Genomic DNA, 26,731 nt, shown 5'->3' on the forward strand with positions numbered 1-26,731 from the left:
TTGTGATATTAAGGTCTGCGTTTAATTAAGCAGGATAACAAATAAATCCACAAAAAGTTTTTGCAATACTTTGAAAAACAAAACAAAACAGAGAATTTACTTTTTGCAAAGTTAATTGATTGTATGGAATGGAGTGTAGTAGTAGTAGCCTTAGAGAGATTTACCCCAAAGTTAATACACAAGATAGAAATGGTTACCATCCAACAAACGTACGTCTGACACAGCACAACCAAAACACATTAATATCAATACATACACAACATTGACAATGATGGTATGTAGTGCAAGGCTTTTTATAAAACCAAACATGAGTTTATGGCAAAGACTGGGTTTGGTATCCAGGTGTGAATGAAAGCTGCTAAAATCTGATTTGCACTGACGATTTCTTTTTGAACAAAATTCCTAGCAGCCATTTCAATATTTAAAACCACATGGGTTCATGAACAAAACATTAATGTGGCACACTGACATGTTGTGTAAGACTATAAACAATACAAAACAACATCTTAATTTCCCTACATAAAATAGCATCTCATATGAGAATTTACATCAAAGAATCTAAGGGAGGATTATTTGGAACTATCATGTTGATCATTTAATAGTTTTATCACTCCAAAGACTGAGGAAAGATCCTATACATAGCTCACATCACTAACAGAAGCAGACGGTTTTCTTTTTTAGGCATTACGGCATCTAAAGCAGAAAAAATAAAAGTCTAAACTATGCAAAGTGTAACTTTAATTCTCAGTTACACTGAGCTGATACTTGAGAAAAATACAGAAAAATTTTGTGACAATAAGCAACAAAAGCTTTAAAATACACACATCCCCAAAACCACATATAATTGTGTCTTTAATTTGACATAAGCAACTGCCACTACCACCAACATCAGGCATTCTTTTGTAAGAGTGTGGTAAGTTATAAAGTGATTAGTAGTTATAATGATTTCATGTTTCCAATCCTCACTACACCACAGAACAGTTTACAATCTCCAACACTGATGGACCTGTGGCTGAGTTATGAAATATTTACCATGCATACTGTTCATTACTGACTGAGTTTATACCATTGTATAGCTGAGGCTTAGTGAAGTTGTCACATGTAAGTAATATATACCAAAGGAAGATGCTGTTTAAATATACATGCCTCACTAGGACTAAAAACATGCAACTAGCGCACACAACAATATTCAGTATGTTCCATAACCTTAAAATGAGTCTCTACTGAGTGGGAATGTCACGTGATCTACACATTCCATGTGTATCACACTGTCCACTATCACATCTTTGGAAAAGCAGTGCAATCTATACAGATAATTCACCTAAATGCAAGCAAAGCACACCAAGAAATTAACAAACCTCTCATCAGGAAGAGGGTTTAAAAAGGTGACGTACAAGTCACAGAAGTGAAGCATGTTTTACTCAGATTTATGAGTTTTACTGTCTTTGGAATGGTTTTCTACGACAAACTCAAACTCACACACTGAGTCCCACAAAATCGAGTCGTCTCCAACAGGTTTTCAATCAAAAGTAGGTGGATGATGAAAGTGAAGGGTAAATGTCTGCACAGAAAATTGTGTTATTTCTCATATGCAGGTGAGTCAGATAAGTTTGACTGGATTTTGTTCGATGTCTGCTTGCACTCCAGTATGAGCTTTGATGCAAAATCCTCCTAATCATCCAGAGTTTTGAGAATACTTTCCAAATCTATCTCTGTATTGTTTCCTGGGTAACTAAAAAAAGAAGACACAACCCTTTAGTAGCCGTTCAACACTGTGTTAAACTATTTTTGGAAAAAGACATTAAATTTAAAAAACCCACCCCATCTCATTAGGGAAGACAACAGAAGGGGCTGCCCTGAACTCATCAGGATTAGTTGCTGTGTCCATCATTTCTTGGGTCATGGACTCTTGTGGACTGAACGGTGGCTGGAACTGACACCTGAAGGAAATTAAAAGTACAGTGGAATTATTAAACTATGGCGGCGCATTGCATTCACCAAAGAAGTTTTACATTTTTAAAATTAGAAAACATATCTCATATTTACGAGTTATGTTTCTTGTAATTACGAGATATGGGACGTAGAGAACTTTTCAGAACTTGCTTTTAATTAATCCGGTTTTAAGATGTCTTCAGTATCACAGTAGTTTTGTGATAGTTTTCAATACTTCCAAAACTCTACAGTAAGACAGAACTGTCGATGGATAATTCGGTGGACAAGAAACATGTCTTGCAATTCTTTTTTTCTTTGGTGAATGCAATGCCCAGTAAGGGCTTTTTTAAAAATACTCATAATAGGCATGCTTTGCTATAAAATAAACAATGGTCAATATAAGCCCGTTTTTCCACCAGTGACCTTTCATTGTCAGGAAGTCACTGTAAAATAATTTTGTGGCACCATGCGGATTTAAGACATAAATTTGCATTGCTCCTAAGAATAAATACCTTTCCTCTGAGATGTCATGGAATATGTTGTAACAAGAGGATAACACATTTAAAACGTACACAATATGGCACAAGTCCAAATAATTAGGTGAAAATAGGAGAAAGTTGCACAAGCAGGCTATTAGTTATTAAAGACAATCACTGAAATTAAAAAAATGGAACTTACTTGCAGGTCCATTATTAAAAACCTTTTATTCTTGTTTTTGTTCCTCATTCTGGTGCAGTTTTGTTCATCACTGCCCCCCCATCCATCCTGCTTAAATATCAACTATACCTGCACTACTCACTGTGTATAAACTGGAACTATTCTTCCTTTAACCCCTATTAATCATCTCACAACCCCTCAGATATCTCTAAATCATCAGTTTTAACATGAAATTAGTAGTGTAAAAGCAGCCAGTTTCCTGCTTGTACTATGCAAATTTTAAGTGTAATTTTATCAGAATACTTCTCTACTTCTAATGAAGTGGAAAGTAGGTTTAGTAATGGTGTACTTATACAGTTGTGTACTGGCACTTTCATAATAGTAACATACTGGTTTATTTTAAGGGCTGAGATTTAATCACAACCTGATAATGGATAGCAACATGCAATGTATGTGACAGCAAGTGTGATGGTAGATATAAAGTGAAAACACCTACACAGTGAAGTTAACAGAACTGTGAGGACTATCTGCCATGGTTGGCATTGCAGGAGATGGGGGTCTAGCTGAGCCAGCTTCCCTGAACACATACACAAACACACACACAAAATCCAAATGTTTACCTTTTGCTTCAAATGATTTTAATTGGACTGCATTAAAAAAACATATCTAATAAATTGCTCCTTACGTGCCGACTGTAGTTTGCAGTGACACAGGGATGTAGCCCCCGCTCGGTGACGGTTGAGGCTCTGTTTCAAATGACAGTAAAAAAAAAAAAAAAGGACTGTGTTAAAATCTGTTTTCACTTGAATCTTCAATGAAAGAATTAGTGTGCATGAAGATTAAAGATGATTACCTGAATAGAACTTTTTGAAAACTTCATGTTTAGGAAAATCAGGATACAGATGTGTTATGTGGTTGATGTCTCGGATTCGGTCACCAAGGCTACGGATCTCAAGATCTCTCTTGGTGAAAGGTTGGATGTTCTGAATTTTCTGTCCCCCGTCTAGGAATTTAAAAATGGAATTTGATATGATATTATACAAAAAAATAACATGTTACACAGTATGTATCTATTGATCCTGTCATGTTTTTTGTCATTAAAAGTCCAGGGTGTTCTGATAGGAGGGTGCTGTTGAACACTTACTCTCACTAGCAGACACATAAGCAATGGTGATTCCTCCAATTTCAGAGTCACTAAAACGAAGCAAGAATGTCCCATTGGGCCTGTCTTTGAGAATCAGGTGTAGATGCTGCTTCCCAATGAAACCAAATATCAGCCTAATGGACCAAACCGTTGTAAAGGCAAGTCATTATGACAGACTGTGGCAGGGTGTTAATATTTATGACTGACATATTGGACGAGTCTGCTCACCCTTCACTCCAGTAGGTCTTCAGATGCTTCTTTGTCAGTTCCATTACGCCCTCAAACCACTGCCAAAAAGTGAATGGTCGACCTGGGAGGACCTCCTGTAATAGTGAAAGACACTGTGAGATCTGACTGTCAGACTTTGTATTTCTGCACAAAGGGATATACTCACGTCTGTACCTTATTAAACTGGGCCCAGGTAACCATCGTGTTGCTGAAGTCATCAGCAAAATCGGGTTTGTCAAATATCTTCTGGGCCAAGAAATGCTGGTTGTATTGGTCCAGATTGTGCTTTGTCTGGACCTCAGATGTGAATTTACTGTTGAGAGTGCTGTACATCGACCTCCAGGGAACACGCTCTGGAACCACAAAAGGCACTCGGTCCTGATGACGACAACAAAGAGGGTGATGAGACAAAAGCACTAATATGATTTACAAGAAAGAGTAAAAAAAAACTAAAACCAATAAGGAAATAAAGAAGGAAACTGCATTAAAATCACTCATCACTCACTCAAATCACAACTCATCCAGGCCCACAGAGCTAGGGTGCACATTATTAAAAGTCAGTGGCTCACTTGAAACTCATTACTAGTAAAGCAGCACACAGCGTGCTCTCTAATGAAAGAAGATGTTTATGAGTATTCATGTTTAAGTGCTACGTTAAGTGCTGAACAGATTCTAAAAAATTGTGAAGCTACTTTCTTATTACCTTGACTATACTTATATTATCTGCTGCACAGTTGACATGTCACTGAGTTGCAGCTGTGTATCGGGGGGGATTTCTGGGTTTCATTCCTAACATATTATTAGATAGTGTGTCATCCCATGGTAAAAGTTACTTTATTTGCGATGAGCCACAGAGCACAGTGGGTAAATGCCTTAAGTTTTACCCTGAACTCAAAAGGCACAGTGTCCATCCAATGCACCACTGTTAATATGGTCATGTATGAAGCTGTAAGTGCTCTACTTGCTGCCTGCATGCTGTTGCAACAGTGCTTACCAGGACACTACGGTTCTCTGCAACTTGCTGCTTGTGCTACTCCAGTTCATATACAGTAACATTTCATAGGCCCCACCTGCACTTCAGCATCTACTTGTGAGGGTTGAAGCTTATGTACCACTCTCCCTGCTGCACTGAGCTCTATGTTTCCATATGGGGAGTAATGAGCATCAACTCTGTACTTATTCCCAATAGCACAGAGAACAAGCTGAATAACTGATGATACCAAATAAAAGGTGACATGAGATAAAACTAATAGCAGACATAGAAAAGGTTAACAGCAACCTAAAATAAAAATCTGATACTTACTGGTTCAGAAAAAGCACAGTCCCATACGATGGTAGCCAGAGCGTTGATGTCTTGACTTCCATGAACAATGACAACTACCGGCAGTGAGATCATCTATGATCAAGGAGATAAAATACTTGTATATCACTGTATATAAGCGCACAGCTTCCAGTTCAGTGTTTCATTTATGTGTGCTGATAATGTATTTGGGAAAGATTTGGAGTGTAGGAAAATGAAGTGTAGGAAAAAAATGTTGATTAATGATGATTAATGCCAAATCATTACAATACACAAAGCAACAGGATGTAAAAAGTGCTAAAGAGCAGGCAGAATAATGGAAAGGGCCAAACCTGTGTCCTGTGAGGAGTGTCGCATCCTGTGATAGTGATCTCTGTTGAGAACAAAATGGCAAATTTCTCCTCTGTCACAGACTCTGATCCCTTTCTGTCTGCTCTCTTGATCTTTTTAATAGACTGTTGATCCAAAATAATAGTATTAAATAATAATATTTATAATGGTATTAAATAATAATATTTTTGACAAGACTGAACAGAAAAAAATCCAGGCTGGCCAGGCAAGACCAGTATATACCATATTCCTGAAGGTGGCACATGTGTGCTTGCTGGCTGTGTTGTGCTCTAGGATGGCTGTATTGTTGATTAGCTCGCCAACATTATCACTGCTGGTAAAATAACAGTAATAATAATAGTTTCAGTGTCAGAATATAATCTTAGCATAGTATAGTATATATCTTAACCCGTTTGATGGTCATTTGCGATGTGAAGTTTTACCACAATATTTTTTTAATTAAAAGATAGAACTTCCCAGAAATAATCCTAAAAGTGCAGGAAACTAAATCTTAGCCACCACTTATTTATATAAATCTCAATCTAAACCAATCTAAAATCTAAAACCAATTTAGCATTATACAACTAAATAGCAGACTCCTTAGGTCAACACAAAGTGAGCAATATACTCATAATAGAGCTAAAATGGTCCACTTAAGTAGTCATTTTTGCATTTTAAAGGACCACATCATGATCAAATGTAGTTATTTCAAATTTACAGATTTGTAAGTTGAAAGGCATTTTGTGTTAAATGTTTTGAGATAAAGGTTTTTACCTCAAGCCCAGTCGGACACATTATTAGCAATTAACATTATCCCTGTCCTCCTCTCTGACAGTGTGTAATCCCCCATGATGTGCTGTAAATATGTCTTACCAAGATACATTGCCCAGGTTCCTGGCTTGAAGTTCATTAATAATTTGTGCTTTCAGCACCACGGGCTTCCCAGGGGCCATTTTCTCCCCTAGCAGATATCGCACAGTAGTGGAGAATTTTGACTGGGTCTTAATGACCTGAGGAGGTTGCTTATCCACTATGAGAGAGCTGAACGAGACATCAGTTACATAAGTGAGGAAACATGCTTTCTGCTTTAAAAGGCAAATGACAATGAGTATTGATGCTGATCTATGTGAGTGAAGAAAAAGGAAAAGAGTTACTTCAACTTAAATCAATGTGCTTTCCTTTACAGGTCTCAAATTTTAAATGTATACAAATCTATAGGATATAAAAGAAATAAATATAACCATGCTACCTTTGAATCAGAACCTTCAATAGTTGCCCCAGCCTCTCCTGGAGCTCTGGGATCGGTTCCCCGGCTAGCATCACTTCCTGCCTCAGCTTCCCATTCACTCCAAGCAGCTGTTCACACCTAACAGAGAAAATATGTAAGAAATATGACGGAGAAAGAAGAAAGGTGAAAACACAAGTACCTAAGTCAGTAAACCATAGATTTTTAAGAAGTAGATTACCATTATGATAGTAGTTGCTATAGCAACCTGAATTCCCCCTGGCTTCTTGTATACAGACTACTACTGTATAGAAAACTTAACTGTAATCAGGAAAAAAGGAAGAGATTTACAAAGGAGCCAGTGAAGGGCGAGTGCCTCAACTGATCCATTGTGACAGGGATGTCATTAGCAGCATCAAGGTCTAACCTGAAATGGGGGCTCTTTCTTGTTTACCATTGACATGGTGAGTCACTTTCTGCGCTCCATTGGCTTTTTATAGTCATCGTGCAGGTGCTTAACTCAGAGTGAACAGACACAGAGCTGGCTGACCAGCTTTTGTCAAAACGAAAACTCTGAGTTTCCCCTCTCATGGTTCGTCATCCCAGAGTTCAGGTTTAACCTAATAGTTTGTAAAACCTGCTTTCTGAAATATCCCCCAGGTTTTGCATTTCAAAAGTATTGAAAATGTACTACGGAAAAATTCTGTGTTGAAACAAAGCCTCTTTCAACAGTACAGAACATCATGTCACTTGCTGGAAGAACTTATTTAAGTATAATAGTGGGAGTTAAAACAACTGATGCATGAATATTGATGTTTTAGGGGTCCTTTAACAAACGCCATGTCCATCAAGGAGCTTCACCACACAGACACACAAGTTCATACCATGATGCTACAAGGACTCAACACTGTAGAAGTTTTTAGACACCTGAGATAACAACATATACAGAATTAGTTTAAGGTGCTGGTCTAGTTTATGCATAATAATGAACCCACTTTATGATGACAGTTCACGCCCTGCTGTACTGTAGTTTGAGCTCATGAAAGTTGTAGCTTATCAGACACAGAAACTAGATAACTGATTAACTCCAGCGACAATGAATCCAGTGTAGTTAAAGATGCTGGCATTTACTAATCAACAATAAAAGTACAGCCATAACGAAAGTAAATGTCAACATGTTTTGTAGCTATTTGGTTATATTCGAAAGTATTGGACCAAGTGGAACTTTGATGTAACGTTGATGTCTGTGCACAGTGTCAAGGCATTTCAAAATGTTCCTCCATTAAAACCACAAGGCTAACGTGGCTATAAATGTACTGACTAACAATGCAAAATAATCCGATGAATCAATATTGAAAATAACTGTTAAAATGTAGACTTCAAATGATAAAACCCATCCACTGGGATCCAACTAATTATTTTGGTTTTACTATAGAGGTGTTGCAGAGGAAAGCTGTAAAGATAAAATAAGATAAGCTTTGTGTGTCCCTGTGGGTACATTTTTTTGAACTCTGCAATGCAGGACCTTAAAAGAGAAACCAACATAATAAAAAGACACTAGATCAACATGTGACAAACATCAAAGAGTAACGGTAAGAGTAGTAGTAAGATAACAACAAAATAGTGTCAGCACATGACACAAAAAGGAAGTTGAAACAACAATGCAACAACATATCAAACAGAAAGTCTAATGGGTTTAAGAACAAAATACAATCTTCAATAGTCTGCATAAGTATAAGTACATTTTAAAACGGTGAACAGAAAGGTGGCACTTAAACCCAGTGAGTGTCACACTCATACACGCTGACAGTTTTTCCTCTGTTTTTATAGACATAGTGTCTCCCTGTCATTACAGTTTCAGGTTACTTCCTCTTGCTTTGCAGTAGCAGTTCTTCCTGCGTATTCACTCACATGACTCATCCCATCACCTCTGGCTCACCTGCAGTGCATTATTGCTCAACTGTACATAAATAAGCACGTTTAACAAACTCTATAATTAGCATTAATCTTTGAGTTGATTTACCCTGAGGTGTGAAACTACGAGCTTTGAGCTCCAGAAAAGCTTATCAGGGTTATTTTAATCAAGCTGGTGTATAAGAAGTAATCCTTAGTTCAGAGCTAAGAAACTATGATACACCTTGGCAACAGGTAAATATTGAGCAGAGTGGGATATTAATGCAGATTTATCTCTAAAATCCCACTTGCAGAAGTGAAAGTCATTGGTGAAACGAGTCAATAAAAGAACACTGTCACATTTTATGCAATATTACATATTCATTCATAGTTTCATTTTTGTATTTCCTATTGGATGCTAATAAGCTGGAATTATTGTTTCTTAACATACTTTTGTAACATTTATTTGTTGCTGCTGGAAACAAGATGAAATCAAACATAACACGTGGGTTTGTTCATAAATCATTGTGGATGTTTAAATAGCCCAGTGGCAAACATGAATAATGTGTACAATATGTATGCCTTCATATTCCAATAAGCCTGGGTACAAAATGTCCATCTAGTTTCATTAGAATCTGGAGCTAGATAGAAATAGAATCTGGGGTGAATGAAAGCAGTAGCAGCTTCATGATGTTGGAGTAAATGTAAAAGTTAAGGACATTGCAGAACTATTGTGGTCATTTTGAAACTAAAAGTTCAGCTGCACTATAATCCTCCTTAATTAGAAATATTACCATAGGTTCCAATATGATGTAACCAGGGTAGCAATGTTTGGACAATGCAACTAATTAGGCTACAGCCTAATAAATCATTATTATTAATATATTAGTCTTACATGACTTTAGCTTCACAAAGATATTTAATTTAGAGTGATTCTGGAACTAAAAAAAAGCTGAGTTTTCTTCAGATGGGTGTTAAACAGCCCTGAGTTTAAACGAGCTTTCCGGAACTCCTGTTCTGGGCCCCAAACCTGTTTGTCTTTGCAACATATATGCAAGCTCAAACCTTCCTTTCCTTTGCCTTCAGGAGCAGGTTTATACTTGGGTTAGGACAGTGTTAAGTAGGTAACCTCTCAGATTTTAAAAGTGTTGGGCGACTGAAACCATGGCAATGATCATAAGTAGATGTGCATTTATAACATAGAGAGTGCACAATGTCCAAAAGGTACCAAGTGGAGTGAGGTGCATCTCACCAGGTCTGCAGTGAGTTGAGGTTGTCATCAAAGTCATGTCCAATGGCAGCCTTGTGCTGCTCACAACGCCACTCTTTCAGCCTGTTGATCAGTCGAGTCTGACACTGGTCCAGAAAATCTACACAATCCTTCAGCAGCTTGAAACGCTTCTACAACATTCGAGCACATTACATTACCCCACATTGTTAATTATATGGATGAACATGCATGCACAAAACTCAAAAATAATATATGGCTCCATATGTGCAAAAGCATACCCTAACAGATTAAAAATTAACATGTAACACTTTTTTAATAACCATAACATCTTTAAAATGCACTTTACTTTAATTTGAAATTTGTACTGTCTACTCATTGTTCATTTGGCCTGGGAATTTTTAAAGAGGTTATCCTTATGACATATCAGAAGTGCTAAAGACAAACTGCAAATTCACATCATTTACATTTAGCCATTTTTTGAAATAAATGTAATTATTTGAAAAGCTTTTCATCTTGTACTTCACGAAGTATGCTTCTTTTGCGTTTAATGTTGTTCAAATCGCTTCAAAATTATGCCCAGCTAATTTCAATGAAGGTGACAGTATTGTTTGCACAGGAGGAATAAACTCACCGTGGTCATTGTTTTCACTTTGTACTCCAGAGTTTGGATGTGGGTCTGGAGTTTCTGGACATCTTTTGGAAGCTCCAATCCATTTGGTGGCATAGACCCTGCTCAAACAACAAATAACATTGTGCACTTCAGTATACTACTTCATTTGTTTAAATACAAATATAAATTGTCTCTTCCTGGTACATGATTAATGATGAAGCAAACCTAATCTATCACAACAACAAACAAATTATAGAGGACAACTTTTTTCAATGAATGTAAGGTTGCAAAGCGTATTATTCTGATGTGAGCACATCAAATTCCAAAGAGTCCTGAGTGTTATTTTATAGTAGGAAAGATGCTGACAGAAAACACAGTGCTTTTATGAAACCTTGACATTTAAAACTGGTTTGAACAAGGCAGCATGTCATAAATGCAAGACACAAGTACCATAAAAAGGCATCTTCCGAGATTTCTTAATTAAAATGACTGACAGCTGTATCTGTTGATCGCAACAATACCTTTTGATGCCACAATGTTTCCATCCATTACCTGTCTCCACTTATCATATTTAGGTCATGGGGGGCTGGATCCTATCTCACCTGTCATCAGGCAAGAAGCAGCGTACATCCTGGAAAGGTTGCCAGTCTATCTCAGGGCCACAGAGAGACATACACAGACAAACAACCATTCGCACTCATATTCACACCCATGGGCAATTTTAGATTCACCAATTAACCTAACATGCACGTCTTTGGACTGTGGGAGCAAATAGGAGTATCTGGAGGAAACCCACACAAGCACGAGGAGAACATGCAAACTCCACACAGAAAGGCCGACAGGGGCAAAAACCTGCAGCCTTCTACCTGTGAGGCCGCAGCACTACCCACCCCCATGCTGCCCTTTCCTCCAACTAAATACAAACAAATCAAATCCAAGTCACATTTCTTAATATACTAATCCTAAAAGTGAGAGCTGCAAAAACGTATTTCCCAGATAGAGATTGCAAACTGGAAATTCATTAATCCATTTCACGAAACAACTAATGGTTTCAACAGTGCATGCCCCGTTCTGAATACACTTTCCCAAGTTCAGCATGACCTAAATTGGTTTTTGATATAATAATGATTGAAAGATTAAAAAACAAATATAGAAAAATAAAAATGGTTGAAAATCTCAGAAAACTAAACTGAACAAAAATGGAAATCTCTCACCTTGCAAACTTTCATAGTTCTGCTTCTCCCAGTTAAGTTCTTCTTGCAACTGGTGAATGTTTTGTCGGCAATCCTGGACCTCCAGCACATTTAGAACAAGGTGGTCTACATCTGGCAGGTGTTGGTAGAATTCTCTATTTGGTAACTGCTGGAACGGTTGGCTGCTGCGCGTGGAAGAAGACTAAAAACATGTAACATTAGTAATCCGGTTTAAACAGTTTTGAATACTTCTTTCTAGTGTTCAGCAATTTACAGTGAATCCAGAAAGTATTCACACTTTTGCTCTTAACACGTTTGTTATGTTACAGCGTAATTCCAAAATGGATCAAATTCACTATTTTCCTCAAAATTCTACAAGCAATACCCCATAATGACAACGTAAAAGAAGTTCGTATGAAGGCCAAGGGCCAAGATGACCAAAAACCCGATAGTCACTCTGAAAGAGCTCCATCGTTTCTCTGTGGAGAGAGGAGAATCTTTCAGAAGAACAACCGCCTCTGCAGCACTCTACCAATCAGGCTTGTATGTAGAGTGGCCAGATGGAAATCTCTCCTCAGTAATAGGCACATGACAGCCCACCTAAAGGACTCTCAGACCATGAGAAACAAAATTCTCTGGTCTGATGAAACAAAGATTGAAATCTTTGGTCTTAATGCCAAGTGTGATGTCTGGAGGAAACCAGGCAGACTAGGGCAACAGGTCATCTTTCAACAGGACAACGACCCTGAGCACACAGCCAAGATAACAAAGGAGTGTCTACCTGACAACTCTATGAATGTCCCGAAAATAGTTGTGCCAAGCTTGTAGCATCATACTCCAAAAGACTTGAGTCTGTAATTGGTGCTAAAGGTGCTTCAACAAAGTATTAAGCAAGAGCAGTGAATAAAAAGGCAGTAATTTTTTAACAGCATTTTATAAGATTTAAAACAAACTATTGTTCATAGAATTTTGAGGAAAATAATGAATTTGATCCATTTTGATCCAGAATACTTTCTGGATGCACTCTAATTGTAGAACAATTTAACTTAATTTCTCTCTGAGAAAGCCCCAGTCAATTATGATTTGTGATGCAATTGTAGTGTAATATATACATAAAGGCTTTGACAGCCTCGATTTATGTCATCTCTCAAAGTTCATGTTAGTCTATTTATAATATTTGTCTGTTTACAACAAAACATATGAATCACTGTTCAAATTGCACTTTGGTTATTCAAATATATTTGACTGCATTGTTCTGACACTGTGACAAGAAATCTGATTTGAATAAAATGTCAGAAACAAACTCAATGTAACATTTTAAATTGTAAATACAATTACTGAAGTGGGAAAAGGATTTATTTCTCAGTTATTTTGCTGTTACATAAGTGTGTGTTAATAAATGAACACCTATAATATATTTTTGTATGTCCTTGTCAGCCTGACAAGGACATACAAAAATGATCACAGACAGTACTTACTTATACAGACAGTACTTACTGCCGAAAGCAGGACTCTTTCCTTCCTGAGGATGTCCCTGACCATCACTCCAAACTGTAGAGGTTGCTGCTGAAACCCCGCCTGTAAATTAAAAAGACATTGTTTAATCTTAACAGTTCATAATTACCCCATGTAGCTACTAGTATGCAGTGTTCTTTTCAGATTACATCATAGACCAACCTACTCGCAATTATGTTGTAGTATATTAACACAAGAATTGAGGAAATTTGTCTGTTTATTATAGAAGACTTCTGTTTATTTTTCTTTGATATTTTGTGGTCATTGACATGTAACGAATGTAGGCTTCTTTTCTCATGGTAGTTAAGGAAACATCACAAATGGATTGAATTAATCATGAAACACAACAACTTCCTGTCACTGGTTTCTTAGTCACTTAAAGCGCCTGCTAGCATTATATGACGGATGAATCTGAAGAAACTGCAACCTCAACCATAACAACCAAGCAAAGAGACATACAAATCTTTACAAATACACATTTACACACACACACACACATATATATATACATACATACATATATATATATACACACACACATACATATATATATATATATATATACACACACACACATATGTATGTATATATATATATATACATATATATATATATATATATATATATATATATATGTATATATATATATATATATATGTATATATATGTATATGTATATCTGTGTGTGTGTGTGTATATATATGTGTGTGTGTTTGTGTGTGTATATATACACACATACATGCAATCTCCATACCATGTTCCTGCTGATGTTCATCAGCTTCATCCTGTCCACCACACTGGCATTCTGATGAGCAATTGTTTGCAGCATGTTGATGGTCTGATCCAACAGAGCTTGAGCCTGGGTCTGTTGCTCCAGGTTTTCAATTGCAAAGTCATCCCTGTGAGCACATACACATGTTTACATTATATGTGTGTAAACACAAACATCTACTCATGAGCAAGTGCAAGTACAATGCATCAAGAAAGTATTCCCAGTGCTTAGCTTTTTCCTCTTTTTTTTTTTGGTTCTTATCCTGTGAGGTCAGGATCACAACGGCAGATGTTTGATCTGGCACAGTTTTTACACCGGATGCACTTCCCGACGCAACCCTCCCGAATCTCTACTTGGACCTGGTGTCCTGGTGTTTCCAAACTTCTTCCTCGGCATTGCACAGCTGGGGATGGGAATGGGCTGTTAGGGGTTCTGTGTCTTGCCCAGAGACACTTTGACATATAGCCGGGAATAGGGATCGAACCCCTGACCCTGTGGTCTGTGGACGACTGCATTACTGACTGAGCTACTTATGTCTTATTCCAAAATTGACCAAATTCATTATCTTCCTCAAACTTCAACAAACAATACCCCAATATAACAAAATGAAAGATGATTGTTTGAAATCTTTGCAAATGTATTAAAAATAAAAAACAAACAAAAGAAACTTCACATTTAAATATGTATTCATTTAAATGTGAATGCCATGACACTCAACATTGAATTGGCTGTAGACTTGTGAGACAGGATTGTATGAAGGCACAGATCTGGGAAAGGGTACAAAAAAAATTATGCAGCATTGAAGATCCTAATGAGCACAGTGGCCTCCATGATCTGTAAGTTCAGAACCACCAGGACTCCTCCTAGAGTAGGCCGACCGGCCAAACTGAGGGATCGTGAGAGGGAGGTGACCAAGAACCCGATGGTCACTCTCAAACTCTGGACCAAAGAATGGTGCGACGATTCATCTTTCCACAGGAAAATGACCCTAAGCACACAGCCAAAATAACAAAGGAGTATCTACGTGACAACTCTGTGTATGTCCTTGAGTGACCCAATCATAAAATGGCTGTGCACCGACGCTCCCCATCCAACCTAATGGAGCTTGAGAGGTACTGCAAAGAAGACTGGGAGAAACTGCCAGCTTTTCTGCTGATTGGCCCCTAGTTGAAATTGGTAATGGTGTTATTATAACAATTACAAGAAGCTGGATTATGTTAAAGCTTTTGTAAGACTTGTGTAGCTTTTGTAAAACTTCAGCATTGAGTGAAATAAAAAGTGTATTTTTAACAGGTGTCCTCATTCCCTGAAAAGACTGAATAAGGGAATCTGAAAATAGGCTTATCAAGCTTGTAGCATCATACTCCAAAAGACTTGAGGCTGTAATTGGTGCTAAAGGTGCTTCAACAAAGTATTAAGCAAAGGCAGTTAATACTTATGTACATGTGATTTTTGTTTTAAATACATGTGCAAAGATTTCAAACAAACTTCTTTCACATTTGATCAATTTTGGAATAAGGCTGTAATATAACAAAATGTGGAAAAAGTTCAGGACGGGGAATACTTTCTGGATGCACTGTAAAGTCTTATCTTCTGCATGCATACACTGTAAACAGTTGCATACTGTCATGCCAGGCTTGAAATATTTTTTTTCCTGAGGTAGATGATTGTCCAACATATACATTTTAAAATGTATTTCTGATATCCATACATGCTAGAAATTATACCTACAGGGTCAGAACTACAACCCCAATTCCATAAAAGTTGGTTATTTACAATAGAACATAAAAAGCATATCAGGTATTGAAACTGAGACATTTTAACATTTCATGGAAAATATTAGCCCATTTTGAATTTGATGGATGCAACACATCTCAAAAAAGTTGGAAGAGGGTGATGTTTACTATTGTGTAACATCCCCTCTTCTTTTAACAACTGTCTGTAAATGTTTGGGAAGTGAGGAGACCACTTTCTAGAGTTTTAGGAAAGGAATGTTGTCTCACTCTTGTCTGACGCAGGATTCTAGCTGCTCAACAGTCCTGGGACTTTGTTGCCCCACTTATTGTTTTATGATGCTCCAAATGATTTTTATTGGTGAAAGGTCTGGAATGCAAGCAGGCCAATTCAGCACCCGGCCTCTTCTCATGCAAAGCCATGCTGATGTGACGGATGCAGTATGTGGTTTAACATTGTTTTGCTGAAACATGCAAGGCCTTCCCTGATAGAGACAACGTCTGGATGGGAGCATATTTTGCTCTAAAACCTCTATGTACTTGTCAGCATTGATGGGGCCTTTCCAGATGTGTAAGCTGCCAACGCCATAGGCACTAATGCACCCCCTACATAAGAGATACAAGCTTTTCAACTGTTTGAGCTGATAACAGGCTGGATGGACCACAAAACAGTTTTCCATTTAGCCTCAGACCATTTTAAATGACACAACAGACCATTTTTAATGAGATTTGGGCCAGAGAGTACAGTGGCGATGCTGGATAGTGTTCACATGGCTTCTTCTTTGCATGATAGAGATTTAACTTACATTTGTGGATTCCACAGTGAACTGTGTTCACAGACAGTGACTTTTGGAAGTGTTCCTGAGCCCATGCAGTGAAGTCCAGTAGAGAATGATGCATGTTTTTAAACGCAGTGCTGCATTATACACATCCTGTTTTGACCATTGGCCTTGTCCCTTGTGCACAGAGATTCCTCCTGATTCTCTGAATGTTTTGATGATATTACTTATTGTAGATGGTGGGATCTTCAAATTCTTTGCAATATGTTGAAGAAAAATTTTCTGAAGTTGTTCCACAATTTTTTGGCAGTTTTTTACAGATTGGTGAACCTCTGCCCATCTTTACATTTTCTCTCTGAAATGTTTTATATCCAAATGTTTTATACTTTTATACCCAGTCATGTTACTGCGCCTTTTTTAAAATGTGTTGCAGCCATCAAATTCAAAATATTTTTCATGAAATGGTAAATTGTCTCAGTTTCAACATCTGATATGTTGTTTATGTTCTATTATAAATAAAATAAGAGTTGATGAGATTTGCACTGCATTCCGTTTTTATTTATGTTTACACATCCTCCCAACTTTTTGGAATTCAAGTAGTCCTGTTAAGCCCCTTTTACCTTGCTACAAGAAAAATATTACACCCCATTACCTTGTAATTACCAATATATTAGTCCCGCTGTTACCATACTATTACCTACATTATACCCGTATTACTGTGCTATTGAGCTGTAAAGTGCTACCAATGTATGTTTTACATTCATCAGAAAAATAAAACAAAAGCCCAAGATTGCCATGGCAGGCTTGTCCATATGCAAGTATGTCTGAGAAACAATTTGTTTGAACATGTATCTGTATGTATATTTACGTGTGTACATATATATGTGTGTGTACACATGTTTGCATCATACCATCTTTGGCCCTCAATCCATTCAGATAAAAAATGTCTGACTTCAATGGGAAAGGTACGTGGGGGATAAAGACTGTTAATAGTGTCATCCGGCAGGCACGGTATCAGCTGGGACATGTGTAACCACTGGGCCATGATCAAGCAGCGCTGCAAAAGTCAAAGTGAGAGGACATTTTGTATGATTATTTCATTTTACAATTTTTTTAAATTATATTATAGGCATATTTTCAGTCAAACATCACACTGGCAACACTAAAGCCAAGCATTGTAAAATTACAATTAGTCATTTAGCAAAAGCTTTTAACCAAATTGACACAAGATTAAGCAGGAAACACTTGAGGGTTCAGTGTCTTGACAGGGACTCTTCAACTTGTAGCCAGGAGGACGGGGAGTCAAACCACTAATCCTGTGGTTTGGGGATGACTGCTCTATCAACTGAGCTACAGCCGCTCATGTAATAACATGTGTTCTTATTGTCCCATGAAAAACAAACAAACAAAAAAAAACAATGCAATAGTCTGTCTTTTCTATTTTCCAAAGACCCGGCCACTTACACATTACAATTGTAAAAAGATGTAAAAATTGTTTACAAAGTTTTATTTTGTTAACCCTCATGGCTCCACTGTGCTACCACTGAGATGGTCAGTGCAACCCAGTGCAAACTTTGGTCAAACCCATGCATTTCTGCTGTACATTTTAGTGGAGATACAACCCTTTTTCCGAAAATACAAAATGTTTCAGAACAAACTTTGAAGAAATGTATATAATTTGGAAAAAGCTGATATACAGAAGAATATACTGTGTGCAACAATGTCAGGCAGTGTGGAATAAGAAGATTTTTTTCAAACCTAAATCTACCTACTTCAGGGGAAGTTAAAATAACTTGAAGGTTACGGAATTCATCAAATGTCATTTGTACCTTAGTTGTTGCTCAAAGCAAACAAGCATATCTTTATCATACATGGACAGAACCACATGGTGTAAAATCACTATTATGTGGTTTAATTTAAATGTCAAAACATTAATTTGGACACTTTGAATGTGTAAAAATTCCACCAGTAACTATCACTTATGTTGATCCTTTTGACCTTCATTGTATCTAAAAGCTCGAATATCTCTCTGCTGTCTGTCTCCTAATCACTGTCATCCTGATCTGACCTGTGGTCATAGTGACTTCTTTACACAGCAGATACGCTATAAAGTGTCTCAATTTTAAGCACTGTGAGAAGAGAGATAAATAAACCAGAAATTCATTATACGTGATATCTATTATGCAACATTCAAAAACTGCTTATACCATCTCTGTCATACTGAATGGGCATAATGGGGATGAATTTAATTGACTGAATAAGCCATGTATAAAACAAGCAATTGTCATTATTTAATTTGAAAGCTATCACTTAGCTACTCTTAACTACTTGCTACTTCCATATTATTATTATTTTTCACAACAATCACCTATTTTCTGTTATTTTTTATTAGTTTAGAAGATTTGAAACAGAAAAAAATGTGTTTAGTTTAGAACTTATGCCATTAATGTAAAAGACTATTTTCCTGTTGATCTGAGGAGAACATTTTTTTAGCCAAAAAAAGTCAACCATCAATTCAACAATGAAACAAAAAAAGTGTAAGGGGGGGAATACTTCTGTGGTTATCAGAAATACAAAATGATAAATAACTGGAATTTAAAATGACAAACCATTTGCTTGCAGATATTATCATAAAGTAATATTTAGCCAAGAAGAATCTGATCAGTCAAGAGAACACGAGTTTCTCTAATGCGCTTTAGCAGGCTTGTGCGCTGTACTGCAGAAAGATTAAGATGGGAGATGAAGGATTTGCAGCACGCACATTTCTGCTTGCTAAATATAAAGCAAGAGGAAACTTTTTTCTTAGCCTTGCATAAAATAGCCAGCCTAACCCTAAACCTAATAACACAAATAAAGCTCAATAATTTAAACCCTAGAGTGAGGTTGCTGTTTGCTTACCTAAATCTGGACCAAACCTTATCTCTAACCCTAATCAGTAAGGGCTGTCACAGAAGTGGCCATTGTGGAAAACACTATTTTAACAGGAGGCAAACCAAACTGGGAGTGCATTCATAGCCAAATGTTTACAGCACATGCCATAAAACTCCAATGCTCATGGTTCAATTTTAGCTGTAGATCTTTGCTGCATGCTGTGCGCTCACTGATTGTTCTCCCATTTTCTGTCTGCCTCTCTGCAACTCACTAAAGGCAGAAAAGGCAAACAAAATATTTAAAAAGAAGGAGTTGGGATCCATAAGCTAGTTCCAAATCGATAAAATACCCAGATTTATAAGACTTGCTAGCCAACGAATTGTGTATCAAGTCATAAATTAACATCCTTGGTTAAGCGATATTACAGGCATCAGTAAAAATAAAAATGACTAATGACATATACATAGTGTACATACAAAAATATACCAATTCTCTGGCTGTGTCAGGCTTTTCTGCTGATTGGCCCCTAGTTGAAATTGGTAATGGTGTTATTATAACAATTACAAGAAGCTGGATTATGTTAAAGCTTTTGTAAGACTTGTGTACCTTTTGTAAAACTTCAGCATTGAGTGAAATAAAAAGTGTATTTTTAACAGGTGTCCTCATTCCCTGAAAAGACTGAATAAGGGAATCAAAGGGATCTGATCACAAGTATTATTTACCCATTGTCTGAATACCGGCTTTTATATACAAATTTATGGCACATGACCATGATTCAACAATCTTATAAGTCTTGCAAAGTCATGCCAGCAGCACCTTACACATGAAAAAGCCATTACACTGTGATTTATTAGCAGCAGAAACTGCTGACAAATGTAAAGTTCACTGTCATTTAATGCAGTTTTTCCCTCTAGCTTTACACTTCACCGATGGATTAAAACCCTGGACATCACATCCAATATACATACAGTGCATCCAGAAAGTATTCCCAGTGCTTAGCTTTTCACACATTTTGTTATGCCTTGTTCCAACATTGACCAAATTCATTATTTTCCTCAAAATTCTAAGAACAATACCCCAAAATAACATGAAAGAAAGATGTTTGTTTGAAATCTTTGAAAATTTTTAAAATCACATGTACATAAGTATTCATGGCCTTTGCCATGACACTCAAAATTGAGCTCTAGTGGATCCTGTTTCCACTGATCATCCTTGAGATGTTTCTAAAACTTGATTGGATTCCACCTGTGGGAAATTCAGCTGATTGGACATCATTTGGAAAAGCATACACCTTTCTACAAAAGGTCCCACGGTTAACAATGCATGTCAGAGCACAAACCAAGCCATGAAGTTCAAAGAATTGTCTGTAGAGCTCCGATACAGAATTTTATCGAGGCACAGATCTGGGGAAGGGTACAGAAAAATGTCTGCAGCACTGAAGGTCCCAATGAGCGGTGTGCCAAGCTTGTAGCATCATACTCCAAAAGACTTGAGGCTGTAATTGGTTCTAAAGGTGCTTCAACAAAGTATTAAGCAAAAGCAGTGAATACTTTTGTACGTGTGATTTTTTTCGTTTACACTTTTTAATACATTTGCAAAGATTTCAAACAAACTTGTTTCACATTGTTGTTATGGGGTTTTGTTTATAGAATTGAGGAAAATATTGAATTTGATCCATTTTGGAATAAGGCTGTAACATAACAAAATGTGGGGAAAAGCTAAGCCCTGGGAATATTTTCTCGATGCACTGTAAGTTGGCTACAGAAAGCTTAGTTTAAACTGGCAGCAGATCAGACTGGATTTTTTTACAAATGTATAAAAAGCTCTTTTAGTTTTACTTGGATCGTTTCCAGAAAAGCATGTTCCAACACACATTCTGTACTAGTGGTACACAATATGATCCCACTACTGTATCATTTATTCATTATTCCCTCTTGCTGTAAAGTTACAGTTTACAGCTTTATATCCACACAGTTGGACTGCTGGATGACAAGCCTTAGCAAAGGTACAGGACAGATTGCTGGTTGCTCTAACTTGACACCAATTCGGCTTATACATCAGCCTGCCTTGCCTAAAAGCAAAGTGAGGGTGCCTTTAAAAATAAAAGGAGTAAATAGTTTATAGCTTAATACTTGGAATAGTGATTCATCAGCCTCTGACATCTGTTGCATGATTCCATGTTCTTCCCGTTGCTGGAGAGAATTATTTATGACCCAGGTAGTTTGTTTAGGGTCCCGTTAGGCAGCAACCTAACAAAACATGACCGATTTGCAGTACATTTGCCAAATTAAACTATATTATGTAACACAGGTAGACTGAAGATTTATCACTCAAAAAGTTTTCACTTTTAAAAGTCTGCGCTCTGCCAACGAACAGTGACAGGTGATCCCATCACCATACAATACATCACTGCAAAACACCAGCTTAACACAATGGCGGAACGAGCTACCTAACTCAGTGCACAGTCCTGCACTTGCATCTCATAAGTCGGAAACACTTTCTTCTAATAGCATTTTGCTTTAATGTGTTCTGCGTGACTTAGATATTTGCTTGCCTTGTACCTTGCTTTTTTTGGGGTAAGAGTTTGCTAAATGACTAAAATGTAAATATAGATGTAAAAGTTGGATTTCAGAATATTTCAGACTATAGCCTTTGGTAGGCTGAAGATTTGAAAAAAATTCCGAAAACCTTCAGTTCATATCACTAGGTTTGATAATATCTGATATGGTATGGAAAATCATGTTAGGTTGTGCCATTGATGTCACTACATAAACCAAAGCTCTTTGTTTTCCACTGGCATTCTCAGAAATGAATGTAGGGGAAATCTGACAGTTGTGAGATTGTCATGAAATCTTACATTACATTGTTTTATATATTTATAATTTCAAAGGGTAACTTTACCTTTACATGTGATAAATCTTTTTAAAGTTTAAAGTTTGCTTTCTACCAGCTGAACTTCACACAACCTGTCACACTGTACAGGAAAAAAGAAGCCTTTCCTCACTGACATCATCTAAACTAATGATTAGTATTCGTGATCTTCTAATTACTATCTCAATATATGATCTAAAAACAAGAGAAATGCAATCTCCAACTGAGATGCCTTAAAATGACTTAGATTCTCAAACTAAGTCCAAACCCACAGGGTATTAAGATTACAATCACATACTGCAAAAAAGTATAAAGGGATGTTTTGATTTAGAGCTGAATTAATTTTGAGCCATGGCTGAAGAAGAAAAACGTCTGGCATCAAATTAACTGTAAAATAAACAAAAACTGGTTTGGAAATTACAGCATTTTTAAAATTTTTAACCCAGACTTTTTCAACAGTACAGAGATTTTTGCTTATCCAGGTTTATTAGTAAGGCTAACCCTTCTTAACAATCAGTGAATTTTAATTATCTCTTTAATTATCTCTGCTTGACTACAACATTAATACTTGAAGAGCTGAGCAGAGCATTGTGTTGAAGTAAGAGGAAAGTCTAAAGGATTGATGTAAAGTCTTATGCTCCCAATAGCTTGAGGCCCAATCATTGAATATTCTAGCTGTAAATAAAAAAAACATAATTATCAGGAATGGAAACAATCACTTTACAGTCTATTTAAGTAACTGATCTGTAGCGGTAATGAGTAGGACCCTATGTGTCAATATAGATTTAAATTTCGAAACAGAGCTGAACTAAATTCTGCAGCATGCTGCCACACTGGCCAATTGGTTAAGAACATTTTTATGATGTTCCAGTGTTTCCTCAAGAATCACATATGACCAAAGAACACTTACACACAACACAACAAATATACTTTTTCTGTGGTTTAAAATCTTTAAATAAACAGCACCACACTTACGAAAGCTGATGGTCAACTGAAGACAGGCTGTATCTTCAATGTAATCTGTGTCACTTCTTTATAAAGACCACCAATAGACCAAATCTTACAAGTCAAACATTAGTGAGCATGGTTCACATCTACTCCCATACCCCCCTCACAAAAGCTCAAAATACAAATGTGAAGAGAAAAAAAGGAAGACATCTGAGACCAACCACAGCGGGGGAGAATCCTCTTCCAACGCAAAACATTTATTCGTAAAGACAGAAATAACAACATTAAACAGAATAACAATACTACTTAAATAAACTATGGGAAACCTAATAAATAGATAATTTGTTGTTTTCCATTCATGCAAATATTTTTACTTTACGCTTATTACATATAGAGATAATTGAAGTTTTAGCCATTTTAACCGAAACAAGCTGTCAATCAAGCTGTTTGATGTGATTTCAAAGAGAAAGAAAACAAGTTCCTCCCTCGCCTTCATGGTGTGCAAGACGTAAAGTATTGGCAGTATTGGACAGCAGTCTGAATAGATCTTTCCACTACTGAAAGGTTTGGGAATGTGCTGTGGCTTTTCAGCATGAGCAATAATTGTGTGTACGGGAAGCACTGTAGTTTATGTACTTTGTACCATCCATTATGCAGCCTGGATAATGGGTCTGATTTTGCTGAGGATGGTGCTGCTTTTCTCACTGAGGTACCGGGGCCATGACTCTCCTCACCTTGTTGGTCACACACACCGCTGCTGGGGGCCAGCTTAAATCAAGTTGCACATATATCTGTGCCTTTATTTCCTCGTGTCAGTTTCGTGGCAACTGAATGATTGCCCATACAAATTGCAGGCCATCCCTATCATAGCCTGCCCTTTATGACATGTTGTTGGCACAAATCCCTCACTTGCATGGAGGTGCATGGAGACTTACAGAGTTAATTACAAAAACAACATTTATAAATAACATTAGCATTTACTAGCATGCAGCTACTTTTGTATTTCCCTTGAATTGACATTCATTCGATGGAAGGGAGCTATAATGATCTGACAAGACAGGAAAATCTGATCAACCGTAGGGTTAATGCGACCTAAACAGCAATACGCCGTACAGGATTTCTAGGAACAGTACAGTAGATTACAGAAACGTGCTTATTGGGGCGAAGCGCACGGAAGGAGGGACTACGTTGAAAAAAAGATTATTGCTGTCTTAATCATTACATAACTACTTTCGACTTTTTGTGAAGTATAAGACAATGATAAAAGTACAGCTGGAACATCTTTTTTATCTGGTGATAGAGAAAAATTAGTCCGATCACTTTGCATAACTGTGGGAGGATATGAGGCTGTATTCAGGCCGACATACATCCTGCAACTGCCTGTTCTTTTATAACCAAAACATGACAGAGACGCCAATAGCCTTGTAAAACGTACGCACGGTTCTACCAAGGCCCCATGAACCAAAGTCCCCTGGGTTTCACAGCTAAATGTCCGCACAGCAAAGCACAATGCACGTACTCTTACCTTCAGTTAAAGAGAGATTTCAAACATTGAAAAAATAAAATGGTCCGTCGCCTCTTCTTCCTCCTCTGTCTCATAAGTACTCCGCCAGTCCGAAAATCCAACTCAACACCTCCCTTTACTCCATCGTCAAACTTCACGCTGACGTTGTCCCTTAAAAACTGGGGGGGGGGAAAGTCGTTTCGAACCGAGGAGAAAATAACTTTGAGCGTCGAGCGCTTCAACTGGGCGCAGACAACTTTTAACAACGTATAACGTAGGTTCGGCTCACTTCCCTGTTAGGCGTGATGCGCAACCAAACGGGGAAACGCGCGTTATTTCCTGCCCTCACGTTCAAGTCCACACATGACCAACATATTATGTGTAGGCCGGACAATTATCTGGGTTCCTATTTTGCAATATGATCTCTGCGGGGGGCTGTAACAGCAGCTGCGGTCTGTCTGGAAACGTAGCGCTTTGGTCTTATTGTCTGGACAGCGCTACGGGCTTGTTACTGCTGTACGGACAACACGGCACTGAAACACCTGTTCATGTGTCCAGGTGTGAACACAGCCCCAAAAAAGAAAAGGAAAATTAATATCTGAAGGATTTATTCACCGCTTATGAAACAGAAACTACAACTGGGTCTACTGGGCTTGGTAAACTTCCACAGAAGGAGACGTAGGCGGAGTAATGTTGAGTCATTTCACCAGATGCTGCTACTTCCAGTAAGACACATGATACCATATCTGCAGATGGCAGTCTTCACGTCGGACGTCTTCCCAACGGCGCTCACTGACGGAAACCACCAGGCCAGAAGTGGCGTGCAGCAGAATTCTTTGCCTTTCTGTGGCCTCGAATTGTCAATAAAATCGTTGAGGGTTTATATTACTCTCCCGCTATTTTGATAATTCCTCTGGAGTATCAATGGGTTGACAGAAGTTCATATTTTCTCAGCTGAGATGCATCTAAGCTTTCGTTCTTCCAGTCCAACCAGTGGCTACTGCACGACTCCTATCTTCCTCTTGTCACTACACTCACTACTTTTACTTTACATTTATAGATGAAATATCAAATTCAGGAAGGCCTGGTGAGCTCGTTAAACACAATCCAACGTTCAACTAGATTACATTTGCTCAACGTCGCCCTGCTATAATATGCAGAATACAATAAAATAATATCTCATAAAATAACTCTGCCAGGAGCCATTCTGCTGCCTAAGGAATATCTTAACCTACATTAGAAGCGGTAAATGTGCAACTATTTGCTATTAACTATTTTCATACTACACTACAAATAGAAGTACTTCTTCACTTTTTTGCTTAATGTAAACTACAAAGGTGCATGTTTTAAAACGTACCTAAAGTACAAAAGTACAAGTACTCTTCTAAGAAAACCATGTATTTCAAACAGTACTGAATTGTTAACAACACGAATGTACAAATTTAACTGACACTCTTTTAAAGGTGAAATTTATGGCAGAAGAGTTATTTTTCTGATAATTCTTCTGCATGAGATTAATGTTTTTGTACACGGTCCCTGATAATTAACTATATAGTGGTAGTGATAATCTAGTTTTACATCTTCCTAGAGTGGCCACATGAGGGAGCTCTAAATATGCATCAAACCTGCCTGTTCTTCGACACAGTCGTGTCTGTTAGAAATAAGGTGCCATCATAGCCAGATCACACATGCATGATCATCTGCGGACTACCCCACATAAGGTGACTCGGTCCCCTGTAGAATTTCAACCCTTTGATACATTTCTTCTCATACCAGATTCTACCGTTGTTCTCGCAGCAATGCCTCAGCATCAAATAAGCTTTACTACATAGTGTATTCTCCTAAATATCCTTCATGTTTATCATTTATTTATTCAGGGATCACATTGTAATCATGCGGAGGGGGCAGGCCAAGACATTTCACCAGGGCATTCCACCTGTCAAATCCCATTTCCTGAGAGTTTTGATTGACCTTTCCAACACAGGAACAATGCAG

General features: G+C 37.5%; 1 protein-coding gene across 4 annotated transcripts; it reads right to left on the reverse strand.

Annotated features, from left to right (window-relative positions):
* stat6 (signal transducer and activator of transcription 6, interleukin-4 induced) lies at window positions 1-25,499 on the reverse strand. 4 transcript variants are annotated; one of them, XM_067526706.1, is made up of 20 exons: window positions 24,758-25,499; window positions 17,454-17,599; window positions 14,013-14,157; window positions 13,241-13,321; window positions 11,765-11,945; window positions 10,572-10,669; window positions 9,962-10,110; window positions 6,841-6,957; window positions 6,465-6,713; window positions 5,835-5,922; window positions 5,594-5,716; window positions 5,265-5,357; window positions 4,136-4,339; window positions 3,962-4,056; window positions 3,734-3,867; window positions 3,443-3,592; window positions 3,275-3,335; window positions 3,086-3,166; window positions 1,821-1,940; window positions 1-1,732 (listed from the first exon to the last, which is right to left on the reverse strand). In XM_067526706.1, the coding sequence occupies exons 2-20, from the start codon at window positions 17,585-17,587 to the stop codon at window positions 1,672-1,674; spliced, it is 2,364 nt and encodes a 787-aa protein (XP_067382807.1). In that variant the 5' UTR covers window positions 17,588-17,599; window positions 24,758-25,499; the 3' UTR covers window positions 1-1,671. The 4 variants fall into 4 exon arrangements, with proteins under 4 accessions (XP_067382807.1, XP_067382806.1, XP_067382809.1 ...); XM_067526705.1 differs by having other exon boundaries at window positions 5,835-5,925; window positions 24,758-25,484; XM_067526708.1 differs by having other exon boundaries at window positions 6,465-6,632; window positions 24,758-25,394.
* Between the last annotated feature and the right edge of the window lie 1,232 nt (window positions 25,500-26,731).

The sequence above is a fragment of the Channa argus genome, chromosome 13 (genome assembly GCF_033026475.1).
Source record: "Channa argus isolate prfri chromosome 13, Channa argus male v1.0, whole genome shotgun sequence".
Classification (NCBI taxonomy): domain Eukaryota; kingdom Metazoa; phylum Chordata; class Actinopteri; order Anabantiformes; family Channidae; genus Channa; species Channa argus.

Bases quoted from the DNA above. Each gene is read 5' to 3' on its own strand.
- stat6 (XM_067526705.1), bottom strand. From the start codon at position 17,587: ATGGCCCAGTGGTTACACATGTCCCAGCTGATACCGTGCCTGCCGGAT. The intron at 5,358-5,593 runs GTTTGGCCCTTT...CCTTGATCATAG, and splicing joins ACACTCCTCACAGGACACAG to ATGATCTCACTGCCGGTAGT. The intron at 4,340-5,264 runs GTAAGTATCAGA...TGTCGTCATCAG, and splicing joins ACTGTGCTTTTTCTGAACCA to GACCGAGTGCCTTTTGTGGT.